At 45.2% G+C, this 19885-nt stretch overlaps 1 protein-coding gene across 6 annotated transcripts in view; it reads left to right on the forward strand.

The window, feature by feature from the left end:
* The window catches only part of SS18 (SS18 subunit of BAF chromatin remodeling complex), a 34578-nt gene extending 15528 nt beyond the window's left edge, over positions 1 to 19050 (forward strand). For 3 of the 6 annotated variants that reach the window (XM_070421256.1, XM_070421253.1, XM_070421258.1), the window contains 8 exons: positions 2591 to 2744; positions 6183 to 6404; positions 8823 to 8990; positions 10131 to 10235; positions 13162 to 13254; positions 13933 to 14055; positions 16470 to 16603; positions 18936 to 19050. In XM_070421256.1, coding sequence (XP_070277357.1) covers positions 2591 to 2744; positions 6183 to 6404; positions 8823 to 8990; positions 10131 to 10235; positions 13162 to 13254; positions 13933 to 14055; positions 16470 to 16603; positions 18936 to 18962 — 1026 coding nt within the window. In that variant the 3' untranslated portion in view covers positions 18963 to 19050. The remainder of the gene's footprint in view (positions 1 to 2590; positions 2745 to 6182; positions 6405 to 8822; positions 8991 to 10130; positions 10236 to 13161; positions 13255 to 13932; positions 14056 to 16469; positions 16604 to 18935) is intronic. The other 3 variants (XM_070421257.1, XM_070421254.1, XM_070421255.1) reach the window with 2 other exon arrangements.
* Positions 19051 to 19885: the final 835 nt, after the last annotated feature.

Below are 19885 nucleotides of genomic sequence, written 5' to 3' on the forward strand. Positions count from 1 at the left end.
TCTTGGATCTATACCTGGAGTAGAATTGCCAGATCACGTGGTAACTGTTTAACTTTGTGAGGAATTGCCAAATGGTTTCCCACCGCGCTGTCCCCGGGTACAATCCCAATAGCATTTATGAGAGTTTCATTTTCTCCGCAGTTGCCCATACTTGTTACTTCCTGTAGTTTTTTAAGTTGTTATAAGCATCCTAATCGGCGTTGGCCACTTAGTCTTGTTGTTAGTATGCCTTGTAATTTTTAATTGAATGCCAGGCATTACGAGTGAACAGTTGTAAGGATTCCATTTGCTGTTTTCCTCTGAGAGTTAAGTTTCTTTGGTGGGCGAAGCACTAGGGGATCCCCTGGAGCCTTTTGAGGGTTCCCTCTACGACGTTTAGAGTTGATCTACTTCCGTTTTGACCTTAATCTGTGGAGAAGGCTTTTTGGACGTCTCAGGAGAGAGTGGGGTTGTTTATGGAGGCCCTTCTACCTTGGTGGGGCCTCAACCGCAATCTCTGCCCCCCTCGTCCTGGGCAGAAGCTAAAACCTCTGCTCAGCCCTCGCGCTCCCCAACTGCTGTTTTCTTGATCCCCCGCTCTGGTTCTTTAGTCTCCAGCTCTCTGGTCCCCAGACTGACTGTTTTCCACTCAGTGCAGTGGGCCTGCCCCTTCCCACGGGTGCTCCATACTTTCCCGCTACACAGCCGGGCGGGGAGAGCTGGGTGGGGAGAGCTGGGGCTAGAGAGATGGGTGGGGAGAGCCAGGTGGGGAGAGCCGGGCCAGGAGAGCCGGGCTGGGAAGAGCCGGGCGGGGAGAGCCGGGTTGGGAGAGCCAGGTGGGGAGAGCCAGGTGGGGAGAGCCGGGCGGGGAGAGCCGGGCTGGGAAGAGCCGGGCGGGGAGAGCCAGGTGGGGAGAGCCAGGTGGGGAGAGCCGGGGCGGGAGAGCCAGGTGGGGAGAGTTGGGTGTGGAGAGCCGGGTTGGGAGAGCCAGGTGGGGAGAGCCGGGGCGGGAGAGCCGGGCCTGGAGAGCCAGGCGGGGAGATCCTGCAGCTGAGCTGGCTCCCCTCTTTGCAGGCCCAGCCCCCCTGTCTCTGCGGGCCTTGCTCTCACATGTGTCTGGATAACCTCTGTAGCAGGAGGGCTAGAGAGAAGCTCTCTTACTGTGATGGGAACTGCAATCCTTACGTTGTATGAGTTGAGTCACAGGAAAGTGAAAAACTGATCCCTATTGAGAGTGAGAACATGAATTTTCAATAGGAAATTGGATATGACAGTAGGAGGAAGGACTTTTATTTTCACGCGAGGGTCCAGGTCAGCCATATTTGAAGGATGATAAAGGATACTTCAGAATTAAGAAGACGTGACACTGAGTTGATATTTGGTAATTTTTTTGAAAATGGAACAAGATCATTAAGTGTTTTAAGAATTTAAGATGAGAATTAAAGAGAAAATACTGAACGAAGCGCACTTCTACTTGGATTCGGTAGTGAAGAGGCGGAGATGGTGCGTGTTGAGTGAGTGCTGCTCGAGCAGCACCTGGCTGTTCTTGGCTCGTTGGTGACTGTCACTGCAGGTGGAGAGCTGGTGCTCCCGGGTGAGGGCTGAACAACAGCGTTCGGGGGGTGGGGAGGGGGTGTGTGTGTGTGTGTGTGTGTGTGTACAGTGTCTGGTGGTGCGGACCGTCACTCACTGGCTGTCGGAAACTGGAGCAGTGGGATGACTGGTGATAGGAGTAGAGGCTGTGCCTAGAGCACAGAGAAGTAGGGGAGGAAGGCCGCCATCGGTCTGAAGAAGTACTGCCCTGTCCTCCTGCTTACAAAGTGGGGTTTGGAGAGAAGCTGACCATTTGCTTTCCCATCACACTGTCCCCAGAAGGCCGGCAGGCGGTCTCTGTGTTCCTGCGCCCTTGGTGAACTCTCAAGGTCAGGCAGTGATTTCTCCACACTTTCATTAGGACGGTTGCCAGAGGCGTCCTTCGGCGGCAGCTGCCTCTCCCCGTGGAGGCCATCAGTAATGCTCCGAGCTGGGAGCAGGGGCACAGCCGTGCGGCTGAGTGCTGAACGCAGCCTGGGCGGGTGAAAGCTTTTCCCCGCCAAAACCACTTCCCCTCCAAACACCGGAAAGTATATTACATTCTGGGTCTTCTAGTTCTTTAATCATTTTTTGTTACTGTTTTTTTTTTTTCAGGTAAAATTCATCATTAATAGTAAACACATCTAAATATATTTATAATGAAAGGATACTTAATTTTTAAAACAATTTAAATAACAACAATGGACACATTAGAGATCCTTACACATAATAAATGGAAATTCTTTTTGTATAGAATGTTAGAATGTTTATTTTCATCATTGAGATTTTATAAACTAAAATATACTTGTATTGTGTTCTTGTGGTCTGAGGTGGACAGGTGATATATTCATGCTAATGATATTGTGAAATTTGGGGAGTATATTAAATATGTTACTAAGCCCATGACTAAAATGCATTTAAACAGATTGAAATGCATTTGTTTTTGCTCCTATTTAATAATATAGGCAACTGCTGTCCCCATGCACCTTGACTGTATCGAGTCTGACTTTGTCCTGTTTCCTACCCTGTCTTGTCACAGCCACCCACCCAGAATATGCCTCTGGGCCCGGGCGGGATGAACCCGAGCGGCGCCCCGCCCCCTCCGCGCGCTCACAACATGCCTTCAGACGGGATGGGCGGCGGGGGGCCCCCTGCGCCCCACATGCAGAACCAGATGAACGGCCAGATGCCGGGTAAGGCTTTCTCCTCGAAGACATTAACACCAGAGTTGCTTAGCAACTGAAACGACATGGGGGCCCCCGGGATCCTAGATTGTTGATGACAAAACTGCTCCGAATGCCCCCGAGTCCGGGCTCTGAGAGTTTGTTAGCTGCCGAGCTACGTGACCTGTATTCAGTGTTTACCAGGCCGCCCTGGGGCTCGGCTGGCGCTGACACGCAGCTGCCTCTGATGAACAGAGCTGCTAAATTTAGTCCTGGAACCGGGCGGGAGGGCTGCTGGCGGAGCTTTCTGGAAGAACAAGGCATGGTGCCATGGCTAAAGCACTGAGGTCTGTTTATGCAAAGGTGTCCTAACATTTGCCTGAGTTTTGTATTAAAAATGTCTTGGTCTCAGAAACAGTGATCCTGGAGCCACATGGGGAAAGAAACAAAGCCGTCTACAGGCTAAGGCGGCTCTCCTCACTGCTGGGGAAGCTGTACAGACAGATGTGTGTGTTTATAACATGATACAGACACGGACAGTGATGTTACAGCCAAATTAAAGGCTGAGAAATAATGTCAGCTTTCTTATGTCATGAGCCATTTCCTTTACCATTTGCTCATTTTAAGTTCAGAGGCACTTAGGATATCTTTCCGGCCATTGGTGCTTATTTAATTCCCTTTTGCTGGTTTGAATTTTTCATCTGAAAGGTATCTTTAAACTTTTTTGTTTTTTAACAGCCATAGCCCATGACCATAATTTTTGGTGGGGTGTTTTCTACAGTTAATATGAGAATATTTTTACTTCTAACGACAAAGTTTATTTTCATTAACAAAGGAAAGTATCATACAAATAGCAGCAATGAAAGTAAATGAAAATAACAGAACACTTGGTTTTTAAAATTAATAATTAGCATCCTTAGGAGCATGTCCTCTTAGGGGTTGTGTTGGTTGGCAGCTTTGGTGAGCGGGGTGAGGGGCAGCGAGCGGAAGAGGACGGTCCATAGAGGGCTGATGGGGATGGGGGGTAGGTGGCCATGGGGCCTTCTATTTCCCGCCACAGCCAGTGCCCACACGCCCACACTGATAGGAGGCAGGAATACAGATGTGACTACTTCTCAGGTTGTAGTCGGGAGGAATAGTTTTGCTGAATCCACATTTAGTTCATCAGGGCCCAGTATGTTTAAAACTGGGAGAGGTAGCAAGTTAGACGTTTTGTGATTTATTTTATTTTTAACTTTGGATACCTTTAGTTAGGATTTTGACTTTTCCATATAACATTCAGGCCTTAAATCCGAAGGAGCAGGTGAGCGGCAATGTAATTATTGTTAACATGATGTTTTGGTTTGTGTGTGAGGCCACCTGGAGTAGTGACTGTCTTTACAAGCCAGAGATTCTCAGCTGGTTATGAGCTGGGCTGGCAGAACACTGCGCATCTTCCAAAACAGTGTATTGATAGAGAGCGGGGTTAGCTGTAGGAGGAGTTAGAAGTCCGATTACTCGTATTTTCTTTATTTAATAAGTTCTTTAGCGCATTTAGCCAACTGTTCTGTTCACACACATTTCTGTCTAGGCTTTTACTGTTTTAGTTTCGTTTTTAATATTTTGTCTAAGTTGCAGAACTATTTATATGCTGCTTGTTCTTGGTCAAATAAGCTCAGTCTCAGGTTTCTTTGGTAAAAATTAACTGATTTTTAAAAAAAGGATAGTCCAGGCCTCTGGTACCCAGATCAGAAGGTATCAGAAGGCACAGTGTCTGCCTCAGCCGGCACTGTGTGCCTAGTTGTCCTTCACCAGGTGCTCTCTGTGTATAAAACCTCCTCCTGTTCTTATTCCAGAAACAGTAGCATGCATTAGGTAGTTACATGTCGTTTTTCCCCTCTTAACGGTGTATCTTAGAGATCATGAGAATGTAAAGGTCTCTTTTAGAGACCACTCAGCATATGGGCTTGCCTCATTCTTCTTGGTGATGCATTGCACTCTTTTTTATGGATGCCTCTAATTTACGTGAGCAGATCCCTTCTGGTGGAAATATAGGTTATTCTTTTAGTATTAAAAATTACGCTGCTGCAAACATGTCTAAAATATAAGAAAACAAATAAGTGAACACACTATTTTGTGTGTGTACACACAGGCACACAAAACAGCTTGTATATTTATAAGATAAATTCCTAGAACTGAAATTGCTGAGCTAAAGTTACATGCATTTTCATGTATACATTCCCTGAACAATGTATGAAGGAACTTCTTCATCATAGTTGGCTCCAAACTTTGATCTTTGCTAGTCCGCACGATGGAAAATGGGTCCCTAGTTTTCACGTCCCTTTTTACATTATAAGCAAAGCAAACAGTCTGCTGTGTTTATGGCTCCTGTGGTTTTGTGTGAGCTGGTCATTCTTGTCCTTTGCCCTTTCATTTGCTGCCGGTGGTGTTTTACTAGTTTGGTCTGTGATAGGACTTACTAAAAATTTTTCCCAGTTTATATTTCTATTATTTAATTTTGGTTTTGGTTGTTTTGGTCTTGTTCAATTGTTTTATTTTCATGTAGTCTAATTTCTCAATCTGTATGACTGGATTTCCTGGCAAACTTAAGAAGGCCTTTCCATTTCATTATTTTAAAAATTTTCCTTTCTAAAATTTTCTTTCATGGTTTCTTTTCTTTTCCTTCCTTCTTTCTCAATGTTGAATTTTTTAGTCATCTGGAATTAGTCTTCATGGAAGTAATGTGGTAGGAATCAACTTGGTTTTTTCCAGGTGGCTACTCAATTGTCACAACATCATTTATTGAATTACCTTCCTTTTGTCCACCGATACTTAGTGTCACCATTGTCGTTATTTACTGAATTAGCATTTGGGCCTCTTTTTACATTCTGCTCTGGGTTCATGGATCTTTTAGTTTATTTATGTGCTAATGCTACAATTTTTTTTCTTAATGAAATTTAACTTTCATTTTTTTTTTCTTTTTTAAAAAATATTTTTATTGGTTTCAGAGAGGAAGGGAGAGAGAGAGAGAAACATCAGTGATGAGAGAGAATCATCGATCAGCTGCCTTCTGCACGCCTCTTACTGGGGATTGAGCCCACAACTCGGGCCCTTGACTAGAATTGAACCTGGGACCCTTCACTGAGCCAGATCAGCTAGGGCGAATGCTACACACTTTTAATTCCACCAACTTTATTTTTTGTTCTCTTATAAAATTAGTCCTCTCTCATTTCTCTTTTTCAGGATGTTTTTGGCTATTCAAAAGAATTAGTTTCTTAATCTGTAAAATGGGAATAATAACATTCACCTCACAGTATCTGCTATCATTCATGTAAAGCATTTTCTTAGTTTACTTTTGATTAAATACTAAAGTTTTGCTTGGTATTATTACTATGGTAATGCAAAAAAACCCCCAAAGAATGTGAAGGTCCTTTTATGCAGACCCTCTGTCTAACTTTTGTATTTTGGTTTTGACCACTTTCTTCAAAGGGCCCAACCATATGCCTATGCAGGGGCCTGGGCCCAGCCAGCTCAACCTGACCAACAGCTCCATGAGCATGCCCGCCAGCAGCCACGGCTCCATGGGCGGCTACAGCCACGCGGTGCCGTCCTCCCAGAGCGTGCCTGTGCAGAGCCAGATGACCATGAGCCAGGGCCAGCCCATGGGGAACTACGGCCCCCGACCAAACATGAACATGCAGCCCAACCAAGGTAACCAGCTGGGTGTCCCTCTCACTCGCGTGCGGCATCAGCCTTGAAAAGAAAACAAAACTTTCAGGTTGTTCGCTGATGTATAAAAATGTAAGTTGGATGTCAGTAGCAATTAAAAGGAATGTTGAGTTTGACATCAGCTTAAAATACTCTTTTATTTTTTACATTTAGAAGTTAAGTTGCTTAATTTAACTTTTTATGTAAGCTTATTTATTTTTATGTCTTTGATAGTTTATTTGAGATGCTGTATTTTGGGATTTTTTTTAAAAGTTAATGAATAACTTGAACGCTAATCAATGAAAGCTTTAGAGCTAGAAAATTGAGAAAATAGCATTTTATTGTTGTAAGTACAACCCTTAACAATTCACCTACTCTTTGGTTCATCTTACCTGCGAAGGATATATTAATTTGTGTGGATTTCCCTTGATTTACATGGATGTTTTCTGATGCCGAGTTTCAGCATGTCAAGGTAATTGTCACATAATCTGTTACTACAGCGTTGAGTGGAGGTGCTGCTCTCTTCTTGCATTAGACTGGTGTGAAGTCTATTAGCGTTTATTACAGTCTCAGAGAATGGGATTGTTACCATGTTTCTCTTTTAAGTATTCTTGTGAATAATAGTAGAAACCGGTAAGTGGCGCTCTGTTCTGCTAATTGCCTGTTAAACATGTGGCATGTTACCGGCCTAAAGCTTTCTCAATTATGAAATGTGGTGAGGTTACGAGTATAAGATAGATTTCATGTATTTGCAATAAAATTTTCTAGATTTTGATTACGATAAGTCACTAAAGTGAATTCAGATAAAGGAAGTCAGTGTTAATCTTCGGTAATTCTTTGTGATGAAATAATATATTCTAAATTTTAAATATTAATACAAGATATTTTATGTAATTTTGATGAGGTGTACTGAAAACAAAGGGAGACAAGGGTAAATTGTCAGTGAAAGCAGCTGCACAGAACTGGTGCTGGCTTCATTTCTCTCCCAAGTGCAGTGCCCGGACGGAGTATGGCTCCTCTTGGGTCAGGTGGGTCAGGTGGGTCAGGTGGGTCAGGTGGAGCTCCGCGGTCTCTCCATCCAGCTGCAGCCAGGAGACGGCACACAGTCGACAGCGATTCTGACAGCAGCCACAGTCAGGTTGACACACTTCTTAGAAACTAGCTGAGACAAGTTAGAGTGTACCCAGAAAATGGAGGCTGTTGCAGTATAGGTTGCTATGATAAAAGGTTTGAAGAAGAAGGAAATAATGCTTGCAGCAATATGGGTGTAGGAGAATAGTTACTGTTTTTGGAGAAAGGAGTTGTATTCATAGAAATTGTTCATTTCAAACTTAAGGACCGACTATTCTTTTTTAAAAATGTCATCTTTTGTACTAATGTGTAGTTTTTTCTTTTACTATAATTGTTAACATTATTTTTTGCTTTGTTCCCATAATTTATGAATTTTGTAATAGAAAGAAGACTTCAGAAAATGACTATCTAGGGATCTGATTTAAGGAAATATAAGTGACTTTTCAAAAGGGAGATTAGGATGGAAATAAGTGAAGAAATTTTCAATGTATTAAAAAATCTCTTCAGGAAAAATAAAATACTTTCAGTTAAGTTTTGATATTTTAGAATCAAAGAAAATTATAATTAGAACAAAAAATTATACTAGGTTTTAGCAATGTCTACTCTCAATCATGAAGAAATAAGTGTCAGTAACTAAAGTTCTTGATACTTATGTTTTAATACGTTTTAATATATTCATGAGAATATTTCTAAAACTTTCGTGTTATAAAAATTTCTCTTTTAATGAACTGCCCCTATTTTTACTATGGAAAATCTATCATGGTTATAAGTTTCATTGGTTGCTTTGAAATTCAGCCAAGTTGCCCTAACTGGTTTGGTCCAGTGGATAGAGCGTCGGCCTGCAGACTGAAATTCAGCTAAGTTGTACTAGTTGTAGTGACTTTACTAAGCTTTTAAGAGTTTTCTTAGTTACTTGACTCTTGTTTTTTATTTTTGTTTTTGTATTTATAAATGTCTTATTATAATTGTGTGTTTGGGGGGTTATCCTATATAATAAAAGCCCAATATGCTAAGTGTCCGACTGTTCGTTCGACCAGTCGCTATGACATGCACTGACCACCAGGGGGCAGGCGCTCCGACCAGTAGGTTAGCTTGCTGCTGGGGTCTGGCCAATCAGGACTGGGTGAGACAGGCTGGACACGCTCTGGAGCCAACCTCCTGCGGTCCTTCCTGGCCGGCTAATCTCCCGCAATCCCTTCCTAGCCTCTAAAATATTACTTCTAATTAATTTCCTTTCAATGTGCATGAATCCGTGCACCGGGCCTCTAGTATGACAAAAAGATTTTTTTATTTCTCCTAAGATGTTAATATATATGAACAAGATCATGTGCATGTTTTGTGTTTCTCCAGGTCCAATGATGCACCAGCAGCCTCCTTCCCAGCAGTACAACATGCCCCAGGGTGGTGGGCAGCACTACCAGGGCCAGCAGCCGCCCATGGGGATGATGGGCCAGGTCAGCCAAGGCAGTCACATGATGGGCCAGAGGCAGATGCCGCCCTACAGACCGCCCCAGCAGGGTAAGGGCCCCTCTGGGAATGGCCGCGTCATAGAAATAACAGTTGGGAGGCTTTCCATTTAGTGAACTTTTCATCCAGGCTAAGTTAGGGCTTGTATTTCTAGACCGGAGGCCCGGTGCACACATTTGTGCATGGGTGGGGTTCCTTGGCCTGGCCAGCGATCGGGGCTGATCGGGGCTGTCTCTCCCAGTCCCACTCGGGGCTGATCAGGGCCGGCCAGCCTGGGGGAGGGACCATGGGAGGTTAGCTGTGGGAGCGCACTGACCACCAGGGGGCAGCTCCTGCATTGAGCGCCTGCCCCCTGGTGGTCAGTGCGCATCATAGTGACTGGTTGACCTGTTGTTATAGCCACTGGTTGACTGGTTGTTCGGTCGACCGGTCATAATGATCACTTAGGCTTTTATTTATATATATATATATATATATATATATATATATATATATATATACACACACACACACACACACACACACACATACATATACACACACACATACATACATATACACACACATATATATTTTATGAGAAATAAAAATATATGTGTGTGTGTGTGTGTGTGTGTGTGTGTGTGTATATATATATAAATAATTAAAGAAAACACCACTGTATATTTTTTTCCTGAGAGGTAGTGGGTACAGTAGGTACAAAGGGTTACAAATTGGGTAGGAACTTCCTGGTATTCAGCTTTCCTTTAATCTTTTCTGGGAAAAGATTACATCATAAAATTTTATATCAAAAGCTCATTTACAGCAGAAAATACTATTTTATTGTTGAGAATGTACTAAATTATATGGTCAGAAACAAACCCTAATTTATTTTAAACTGCTGTAATATCAAAATAAAAAGGAAATTAATTTTCTACTAGTTTGACACTTTTTAAGAAGTTAGTGTTTGTGTTTTTGAGTTGGTATTGCTTGATATTGCATGCATGGCCTTAACATCAGTTGTTGTGAAGTGTGTGTGCTGTTGGCTGTGTGTCTGTGTGTGTGCGCATAGAATAGTTAGAAGTATGCGAACGCCAAAGCTTGGGAGGGGACTCGACAGCAGAGGAACAGACTCCCGTGACATGAGGTCAGGAAGAAGCCGTTGGTGCCCGAGAACCGATTGCTGACGTCTTGCCCTGTTGTGGTTTGCAGGCCCGCCCCAGCAGTACTCGGGCCAGGAGGACTATTACGGGGACCAGTACAGCCACGGCGGACAGGGTCCTCCGGAAGGCATGAGCCAGCAGTATTACCCTGATGGTAATCCCCCCTGAACCTCACTCCCCGTGTCTGTCCCTGCCCTGTGTTACTGTAGGAAGCCATCCAACATCACGTGTGGCTGACGGGACTAACGGTGTGCTGCGTCCACATGAAGCACCAGTAGTCTGAGCATCAGCGACAGCGCTGGGCCTCCTCTGTTCAGAGCTGTCTCGTGTAGATGTCCCGCAGCAGTGCCGTCGGGCCATGCTCTGTTAGTGCCACCCTTTCATAAAGGAGGAGCCTTTTATGTTTGAGTTGTTCCTTTGAACCAAAACTGACGTTATCGATTTACCTTTTTAAATAACAGCTTTATTGAGATAGTTCATACACCAGAAAGTGCACCTCTTGGTTTACTTTTAGCATTGTATACTATAAATGCATAGACTTCCTCAAGTTTTTTTCTGTTTCATCATTTCAGTTGATGTTGCGTGCTTCTTAAAGAACTATGGTTTGTATACAGTAGCATTTGCATTTGAGGAAACATTTGGAGGCTAAATTATACCCAGAACATAGTTGTATATAGAGTTAGTAGAAAAGGAAAGGTATTTAGAAAACAAAGTTCATTTTAGGTGTTTAGTTTAATGGCGTACTTTAGTTGGAAGGCGGCCTTGCGAGTGGCCAGTAGAGATGGCCGCACTGGTGGCCAGCCCCGGGGCCTGTCGCTGTCCCGCGCAGCCTTCCCGGCTCCTGCTGGTCTGGCAGGCGGTGACGGGGAGGGAGTCCACACGCAGGCGCGGTCCCGCAGAGGGGCTCCCACGTCACAGAGCGATGGGTCTTGTCAGCCAAGGGATTGCGAAGTCTTCACTGACGTAGTCTGCTCCCGGGTGGATTCGCGGTAAACGCTTCCAAAGAGAAACGAGGGAAGCTAAGAATTACGGCTGAAGGGTTGGGACCATGAACTGGGAGCCGATGCAAACGAGCAAGAAGATACCATGTGGTGTCTGAGAAATCATTTTGCCGCCGCGTTTTATCAGCGTGAACCCTGCAGGCCCGTGGTGGCGGACGTGGGTTCCGCGGAGGCTCGGCGTGCGGGCCCAGCCGCGCCACCTGCACAGCTGCACGCAGCGCCTGTGTGGGCGCGGGTGTGTGTGGTGATTCTGGCTAGAAAGTGACTTCTTTTTTTTTTTTTTTACCTCAGGGTTTCTTGCCCCGAATTATTCAGAGTGTTGTGGTTTTTAGTTTTACATGTAGACATTGTATTAAGTAATTTCTTAGACTATAGATATTTTAAAAAGGTGAAATCTAGGTTCTTAAATTTTATTAGGAAGTTTGCTAAATATAAATGATTGGTTTGTTTCACTTTTAAAATATATTTTAAGTAATTGAGTTGAATTTGGTGCTGTTAGTTTGGTTGGCCCTGAGTATGTCCTGAAATATGAAATTTGTATTGTTATAAATAGGATCTTTCTATACAGAATAGATGTTATTTTTGTAAATATCAGAACTTTAAAGTTCTATAAATAATACATCTTATTTCATTGGGATTTAAAATGTTATCTGGTATCATTTTGCATAGGTGTGTATTAATATGTTTGTCTGACATTTACATAGATTCTTTGTTCTATTTACAATGACTAATTCTCTTAGACATCATTAGATATTTTCTTACTCTGTTTAGTTTTTATTTTTAAAAATATTTTTATTGATTTCAGAGAGGAAGGGAGAAGGAGAGATAGAAACATCAATGATGAGAGAGAATCATTGATTGGCTGCCTCCTGCACACCCCCTACTGGGGATCAAGCCTGCAACCCAGGCCTGTGCCCTGTCCGGGAATCAAACCGTGACCTCCTGGCTCATAGATAGATGTTCATCCACCGAGCCGCCACGGCTGGCTCTTCCTCTGTTTAGATCTTTATGCCGTAAACATGTTGCTTGGGAGCTGGCAGACTTTCTCTGTGAAGAGCCAGAGAGAAAATCTTTTCGTCCTTGTGTGCCACATGCTATCGATCTCAACCACTGGACTCCTGTCGCAGCAGGAGAACAGCTATAACTATAAGCAGGCAGGCGGGTTAGGCTGCAGGCCCGGTTTGCTGACCCTCAATTCAGATATTGATGAGATGGTGTAGGAACGTTGGATCCTAGAGCCCTGAGTATAACACTTATTCATAACTGTGTTCCTCCTCCCTCAGTTAGGGAGTCCACTGAATCGTAGCTCAGACCTTCGCCAGCTGAAAGGTTATTCCCTGCATTTCTTTGCAATTTGATTCAAAGGACTAGAGTATCGATCTTCACTAAACTCCAGTCATCCTACAGGCGAACTTTATTGTGTCTTAAAAGTAAAGGTGTACTCCACTTAATACAGCATTAACTTCATCGAGGGGTATGTTTATGTTACCCTAGAAATGTTTCCTGTGGGCTTCTAGAATGGCAGCATTAAGCATTATGTTTTTGCATCTAGAAATATTTTGAGATACTGTATTTTATTCAAGTAAATAGAGTGTGAAAAATTTGTTTCAGTTTTTTTCAGGGGAAGAAATTTATGGAGCTCTTTTGTATTTTACATTATTTAGCACATGCTGTGGCATTGGCACCCAGAACTGGTGTTTGACAAAATATGATAATTGTTTCCTTTGTTTATTGGAATTTAATTCAAGTTATTTACATGTGAAAGGCCTAAATGCTTTCATTCTCTTTAAAAAAATGGAAGATAAAGTGTTCCTCTCCTCAAATGAGGATTATCAGAGTTAAGACTAAGGGTAATGTTTTTAAAACTACTGTTTTTTGCTTTTAAGAAAACTTGAAAGTTATCTCGGTCTGAAAACAATCACGTTGGTAAATATTTGGCTAATGCAATTGAAATTATTTTTTATGTATTTCCATTTCTTTCTCTCTTTTTTTCAGTTTTATCTGAAAGTTTAAGTATATTTAGGGTTTTCACTCAGTGGCCATTAACGTTTCTCCCTGTCTCTTGTCGAATTGATGTAGGTCATAATGATCACGGTTATCAGCAACCGTCGTATCCTGAGCAAGGCTACGATAGGCCTTACGAGGATTCCTCACAACATTACTACGAAGGAGGTATCGCTATACCTTCACACGTGCACACACACGCCCTCCCACAGGAGCCTGCAGCCTTGCCCAGGCCTCCTCCCGCGCACAGCTCTCTCGTAGAGCAGTAGCTGCTGCCTGCCTGGAGAGTTACAGGGAGCCCAGGCCCCCCGAGTCGTCTCGTGCAGATATTTCCCTGTGTAACCATGACCGCCATTTCTAACAACAGCAAAAGGACTAAAACGGTTACAAGTAGTGGCTTCCCCAGGGGAGGTTTTCTCTCTGAACACAAACCCAGCTCTCCAGTGTCGTGTGTGTCCCACATGTATGGTCCCCCCTACAAGTGTAGTGCCGTAGGAAGCAGCTTGCTGACCTCGTGTAGCTGGCGTGTGCTCTCGTAGTGTCTTTAATTCTGTCTTTTTATTTTATTTAGCTTAGTCATGACCTCTGACTGTGACGTTCCAGTCAATGTAATGCTCGTATGGCAGAGGCGCTGGAAATGCTGCAGTTGAACCTTGCAAATTGGCTTTAACTGCAGTGTGTTTGGCCGAAACCCTTCTGTTTGGTTTGAGTTTTTTCTTTGTTTTGTTAACTTTAAAAAATCAGTATGGCATTTTATTTTGTTCTCGTGTTGTTGGCTCTGCATCTTAGAGGAGAGAGCTCGTTAAGCCGACTTCTCAGTTTCCCCCTCTTCTCCCCTCCCTGCAGGAGGCTCGCAGTACGGCCAGCAGCAGGAGGCCTACCAGGGCCCGCCCCCCCCGCAGGGCTACGCGCCGCAGCAGCAGCAGTACCCGGGCCAGCAGGGCTACGCCGGCCAGCAGCAGGCCTACGGTGAGCCGCCCGCCGCCCTCAGCTCCGGGGCATGGGTGTTGGCCATTTCTGAAAAGTCACAGTTCTGCCTCAGTCTAGCGGTGTCCAGATAAAGTGCTCTTAGATAAACTGCTAGTCTGTTTAAAAAGAAACAAACTAGAGATGATTCAGTTACCACAGGAATGCCCTGGAGCCATGCACAGGGCAAGGCGTAGGGACCCGGACCTGCTATGCTCACGGCCACCGCCAGCTCTGCACGGGCCTGGACCCCCGATGGCGTGGTTGTTCACTGCCCTTGTCTACACAGTCCAGTGAGCAAGTCTGTTTCTACAACTGGTGGCTGTTGTAACTGCTCTTAATTTTTGGAGGACCCGCCAGACTGCTTTCCAGAGCGCTGGACCGGTCTGCGCTCCCACCAGCAGGGAGGGAGGGTCCCTTTCTCCACAGCCCCAGTATGGCTTGCCTTGTTGGTAACACCCCTCTAGCAGGCAGGAGGTGGTATCTCGTTGTAGTTTTGATTTGCATTTTCCTGGATCATGTATCATAGAAATGTACACCTGAAACCTATATAATCCTATTAACTAATGTCACTCCAATAAATGTCATTAAAAAGACTAGTGACCATTACTGTGGAAGATACTCAGAATGCATACAGAAGTGCCCTCCATTCGCTCCCGGCGGCACCCACATCTGCAGGTGACACCCACATCCACAGGCGACACCCACATTGCAGGGCGCAGCGACTGCAGCCGTGTGTCCTGCGAGGTAGCTGATGTCGGCCTGTGAGGAACTGGCTCGATACGGAGTGGCAGTGACAAGGAGCCGAGACCTCAGCCTTCAGTCTCAGGCGACTGTGGCAATGTTGGAAATAGGCTACAATTTCAGGGAAAGCAGTAGCTGTTATTAATTTGACATCATCTAGCTAATATGGCCTCTTTCTTACATCAGTGATGTCTTCTTTCTGTTGATGGATGTCAGCGCTGCTGTCACTGCCGCACCTCCACTGTGACAGCAAACCTCGGAGCCAGGGTCGCTGGCAGCCCTCTGGCTGCCTTCAGACGGCACTGAAGCTCAGGCAGGTGTGGGAGACAGGCGTTTCCCAACATGCCAAGTTCTGGTTTCTCCGTTTCACACATAACTTGAGAATGTCCCAGGGATTTCCTGGTTTTACAGAGAGACATTCTTACTCTTCTCAAATGGAAACATTTAATGGCCATTGAGTATTTGTACTTTGAATAAATAGAGTGTTCTGGTTTTATTATATTTGCATGAAACAGATACGTAGCTAAATCAGATAAATGTATTGATTTAAGAGCAGTAATTGTTTTCAATGGGAAGAGAGGGTAAAGAAAGTTAAATGTTATTAGTTCAAGTAGCTAACCATGGTTTTGTTAGATGTCAGGAACCCTAAAGAAGTTCCCATTTTGCTTATCCAGAGATTTCAGTTATCAAACTTTCTTCCAATAGAAAATTTAGAGTTTTAATAAGTGAATGTATAGCGACATCAGTAAAATAATAGGCTGATGTCATTTATTTAAGCCTGGAAATGTATTGTTCTCTTCGGCACTTTCCTCTGCAATTGATGTTCTCATGGCAGGTTTTGAAAGGCTGTGGTAGAAACATGTGTAAGTACCAGAGCCTTTTAGCTTCTGCGTCAGAAAGCATGCTTTGCAACAGGTAATGGTAGAGTTTACGAAATAGACATATCTGTTTGGTCAGCCTAATTAGTCCCTTGTCATCTTTGACATTTGAAATCGTGCATTTTTGTGGGCTGGGTGTTAAAGGTGGTGGGCACACACATGCAGCTTGTAGCTTCCCAGCCTTCTTTACTTTGTCAGGACACTGACAGTGAGCGCGTCAGAGCAGAGCAGAGCTCTCCTTTGGCGATTGCCAATATAAGTCTAATTCTACACGTAAGATCATTCCTTTTGATTCTCCTGGTTATTGCACGTACACATTAGAGTTACACAGCTGTAAATATCATGATTCCCAAACTGTTCAGAAATGGTTCCAGTATTTTAGTTTGAATCTGCTTCTCGCCTTTTCTTTTATCTCTTGCTTATACTGGTTAACTTTCTCATAAAATAGGTGCTTTTATGAGCACTTTGAACACATCCAGGTGAACATTCTTAGCCTAGAATGAACTGCCTTCCAACTCCTGAATCTCTTCCTCATCTTGACATACACATTTTTAATGGCTGATGCAGAACACAATAGTTGCACTGAATCAAAGCCCCTGGTACGGAGTGGCATCCTTAAATGACTTTCACTCTTATTATAACCTTTGGAATTTATTTCAAAAAGCATTTGAGAAAATCAAGATTCCAAACTACCCTTTTTAGCTTAGATGTAAAGTACAGCCCCTCGTTCTAAACGCTTCTGGAGATCTGGGAGTGATGTTCACCTGCACTCTTGTTATGCTGATTATTTTGCAGGTCCTTCCCAGGGCGGGCCAGGCCCTCAGTATCCGAACTACCCGCAGGGTCAAGGGCAGCAGTACGGGGGGTACAGGCCGACGCAGCCCGGACCACCTCAGCCCCCGCAGCAGAGGCCGTACGGATACGACCAGGTGGGTTACTGGCCAGCGGGTGACCGCCGCATTGCTTGCGCGTCCTTGATTTGGTTAAACATTGTTACTTGAAGCTCATTTTTCCTTCTCCTGTTCATAATACATGAGTTGACCAACAAAACCCACTTACTTTAACTCTATTTCCTGGACTGCTGGACAGGGGCGAGGAATGCTGCTGACAGGGAACGGTCTTCTCTGGGCACCAGCGTTTGTTCAGATTCTCCTTCCCCTTCCCCTTCCCATTCTCATCGCTCTCCCCTCCACACTTCTTAACACCCATGGTCTCCCTTCTGTTCACGTTCCTGCTTCCTACCTGCCCCTGCCTCCGTCCCTGCACGTGTCCATGGTCTCAGGGCGCGATGAGCTTTCTTCCCTGTTGCCTCTCCTTCCTCCGTCAGGTGGGTGGAGGCGTGGCTCTCGCCGTCAGCGGCTCTCCTGAGCCCAGTGTCTGTGTAGGTCCCTCTTCCCAGCAGTGAGCTGCTCAGCCTCCGTCTGTGCCGGTCTTACCTTGTGAATCTTCTCAGACAGACTCTGAATTACAGTAGCGAGGACTTGTTATGCCGGCTGCTTCTTGAGGTGGAGTTCAGGTTTGCTAGTGACTCCGGTAAGGATCATCTGGCCTGTTCACCACATAAGCCACTAGAGCAGGCGCTGTTTTCGGAAGTCTGGGTGTCAGGGCCCGCTGGTGGGTGAGGAACTGCTCGTACGGCGCTCATCAGAAATGGAGGCGGGAGCCTCTCTCTCACTCATGCTCCAGCCCTTTGCTGACACTTCCCACTTAGGTGATAGAACAGAGGCCCAAGAGGCTGGCGCCGAGGGCGGGGACAGAGGCTGGCGCTGAGGGCGGGGACAGAGGCTGGCGCCGAGGGTGAGGACAGAGGACAGAGGCTGGCGCCGTGGGCGGGGACAGAGGCTGGCGCCGAGGGCGAGGACAGAGGACAGAGGCTGGCGCCGAGGGCGGGGACAGAGGCTGGCACAGAGGGCGGGGACAGAGGCTGGCGCCGAGGGTGAGGACAGAGGCCCAAGAGGCTGGCGCCGAGGGCGGGGACAGAGGCTGGCGCCGAGGGTGAGGACAGAGGCTGGCACAGAGGGCGGGGACAGAGGCTGGCGCCGAGGGCGAGGACAGAGGACAGAGGCTGGCGCCGAGGGCGGGGACAGAGGCTGGCACAGAGGGCGGGGACAGAGGCTGGCGCCGAGGGCGGGGACAGAGGCTGGCGCTGAGAAAGGACACTAGAGTCACCCTTCTCCTCAGCAGTGTTTCAGGATGAGCGTTGGCCAAGTGTTGCCGAACATAACTATAAAGTGCATTAGTGTCCCTAAGTACTTTAATTCTGTTCAGAGTGCGATAATCCATTAGACAGCTTGTGGCATTGGGACAGCTGTTCAAGTAAGTCCACTTCTGTGGAAATGTAAACTTGGGGGTGCGAGGTCCTATGGGGCTCAGGCATTTCAACTCTAGATACTTGGTTGATTTAAGTAGTTCCTGGGAGTTGGAGGGGATTTAAGCAGGGGAAGCAAGCAGCTGATTATGTTCTTTCCAGTGAGTTCTGTTTTTGGAAAACAGGTGCTTTTATGAGCACTTTAAACACATCTAAGAAGTTTTTGTTGAAATACTAGTACATACTTTCTAGTGTGTTTCTCTTTTCTTTTACCTTTTTTCTTCTGTTTTACTTTCTCTCTAAAATCTAAACTCGGCAGTTGTATCCTGGACTCACCTGCCGGCATGGTGGGGTTTGGCCGCATCACCTGCTGGATGTCTGTACCCTTTCTCGCCGGTCAGCCAACTGGCTTCCAAGTCCACTTTGCTAAACGCAATAAAACAAATCAAACTTCCCTGGATTTTATGCACCGGCTGCCTCTCTGAAGCGCTTGGCCTCGGGGAAAGGCCACGTCTTTAGAAGGCTTTTTCCTTTACCTCCAGATACCTCTCACCCTTGCACTTGTCCCGCATATCTTCGCTGTTAATTCTTAATAGTAATGATAATAAGCTCAATATTCACAAGGTTGTCCCACTGGCATCACATTTGTATACTCAAATAGATCACACCAGAATTTAGAACCAGACCTTCTCCCTCGTTGTCCAAATCAGTCCAGCAGAATTCACCACACATTGAAACTTCCACTGTGCGATAGGTACTGTTCTGTGGTCAGAGGCTCTGAAGTTCATTTGCAAGTGAATAATATCAGAAGAAATTACAGAGGTACTATGTACCGAAATACTAGCAATTTTTGTTATAAATGCAATAGCTTTTATAGTATGGCAATGTTAAGATTTATTTGTGATTTTCTTGCCCAACTATTATCTAATTGTATTTTAAAATTTATCCTTTAGGGACAGTATGGAAATTACCAGCAGTGAAAGTTCTCACATTCCCGTGGCCAGCACCTGCCAGCAGCCACACCCACGCAGCCCTGTGGACCCTCCGGGAAGAGCCCCTTCCATTGCACCCCGTTTTTGGAGAAGCCTTGGGCTCGGGCTGTGTCACCAGTCGGCGGCCATGTGGCTTAGTTGCGTAAAAGCCTTTAGTAGCTCAAAAATACTCTTTAATTCCCCATTTCTACTCTAGATGGCAACATTGGACAGAAAATAGGCTGCAACCAATTTGCAGTGGTTCTGGGACTGTTTCAGATGGACTGTTACAGGCTGGGGGTGCGAGCAGCTTCGTATGTTTTGCAGGTTAAGGGAATTTAATACTTTTCCACAGACGCTTTTGTAAGGGGGAGGGAAATGTACACTTTCTACAGTTAGCAATATTTTGTATATTATGTTTATTTCATGTGAACACGCAGGCGGTACACTACGCGTGGGGCAGAGGCCGAGGTCCTGCTCCTGAGGGCGGGGCGTGTGGGCGCTTCATCGTGTCGGTCTCAGTGGTGAGGCTGCGGGTCCCGGGGGGAAGGCCGGCCCGCCCGCCCGCCGTGGGTGTCCTCGAGGAAGTCGGACCCTTCCCTGCTAGCTAATCAAGGGATGCAGTTTTGAGTAAAAAGACGTTTTTTAAAGCTTTCCAGTTTTGTGGATTAAAACCTTTTTGTAAAGATCACTTATAATACAGTTTTAAAATGCGAGGTAATAAGAATTCATGTGGGATCTGAAGAATCTTGGTAATAGTTTCAAGTAAATGGAATGGAATCCTCTCCTAAACCAGCAGTGAGTGGGAGTGGTGTTAGTTACCTTGTCAATCAGGGAGGTTAGTGATAGCAAAGCATTTTATAAACGAGATCAAAGAAAGGTCAGCACTGATTCGGTCATTTTAACATCAGGTCAGTTGGTTTATATACTAG

The sequence above is a fragment of the Myotis yumanensis genome, unplaced genomic scaffold (assembly GCF_028538775.1).
Source record: "Myotis yumanensis isolate MYYU_CA2020_CCGP unplaced genomic scaffold, mMyoYum1.0.hap1 SCAF_7, whole genome shotgun sequence".
Classification (NCBI taxonomy): domain Eukaryota; kingdom Metazoa; phylum Chordata; class Mammalia; order Chiroptera; family Vespertilionidae; genus Myotis; species Myotis yumanensis.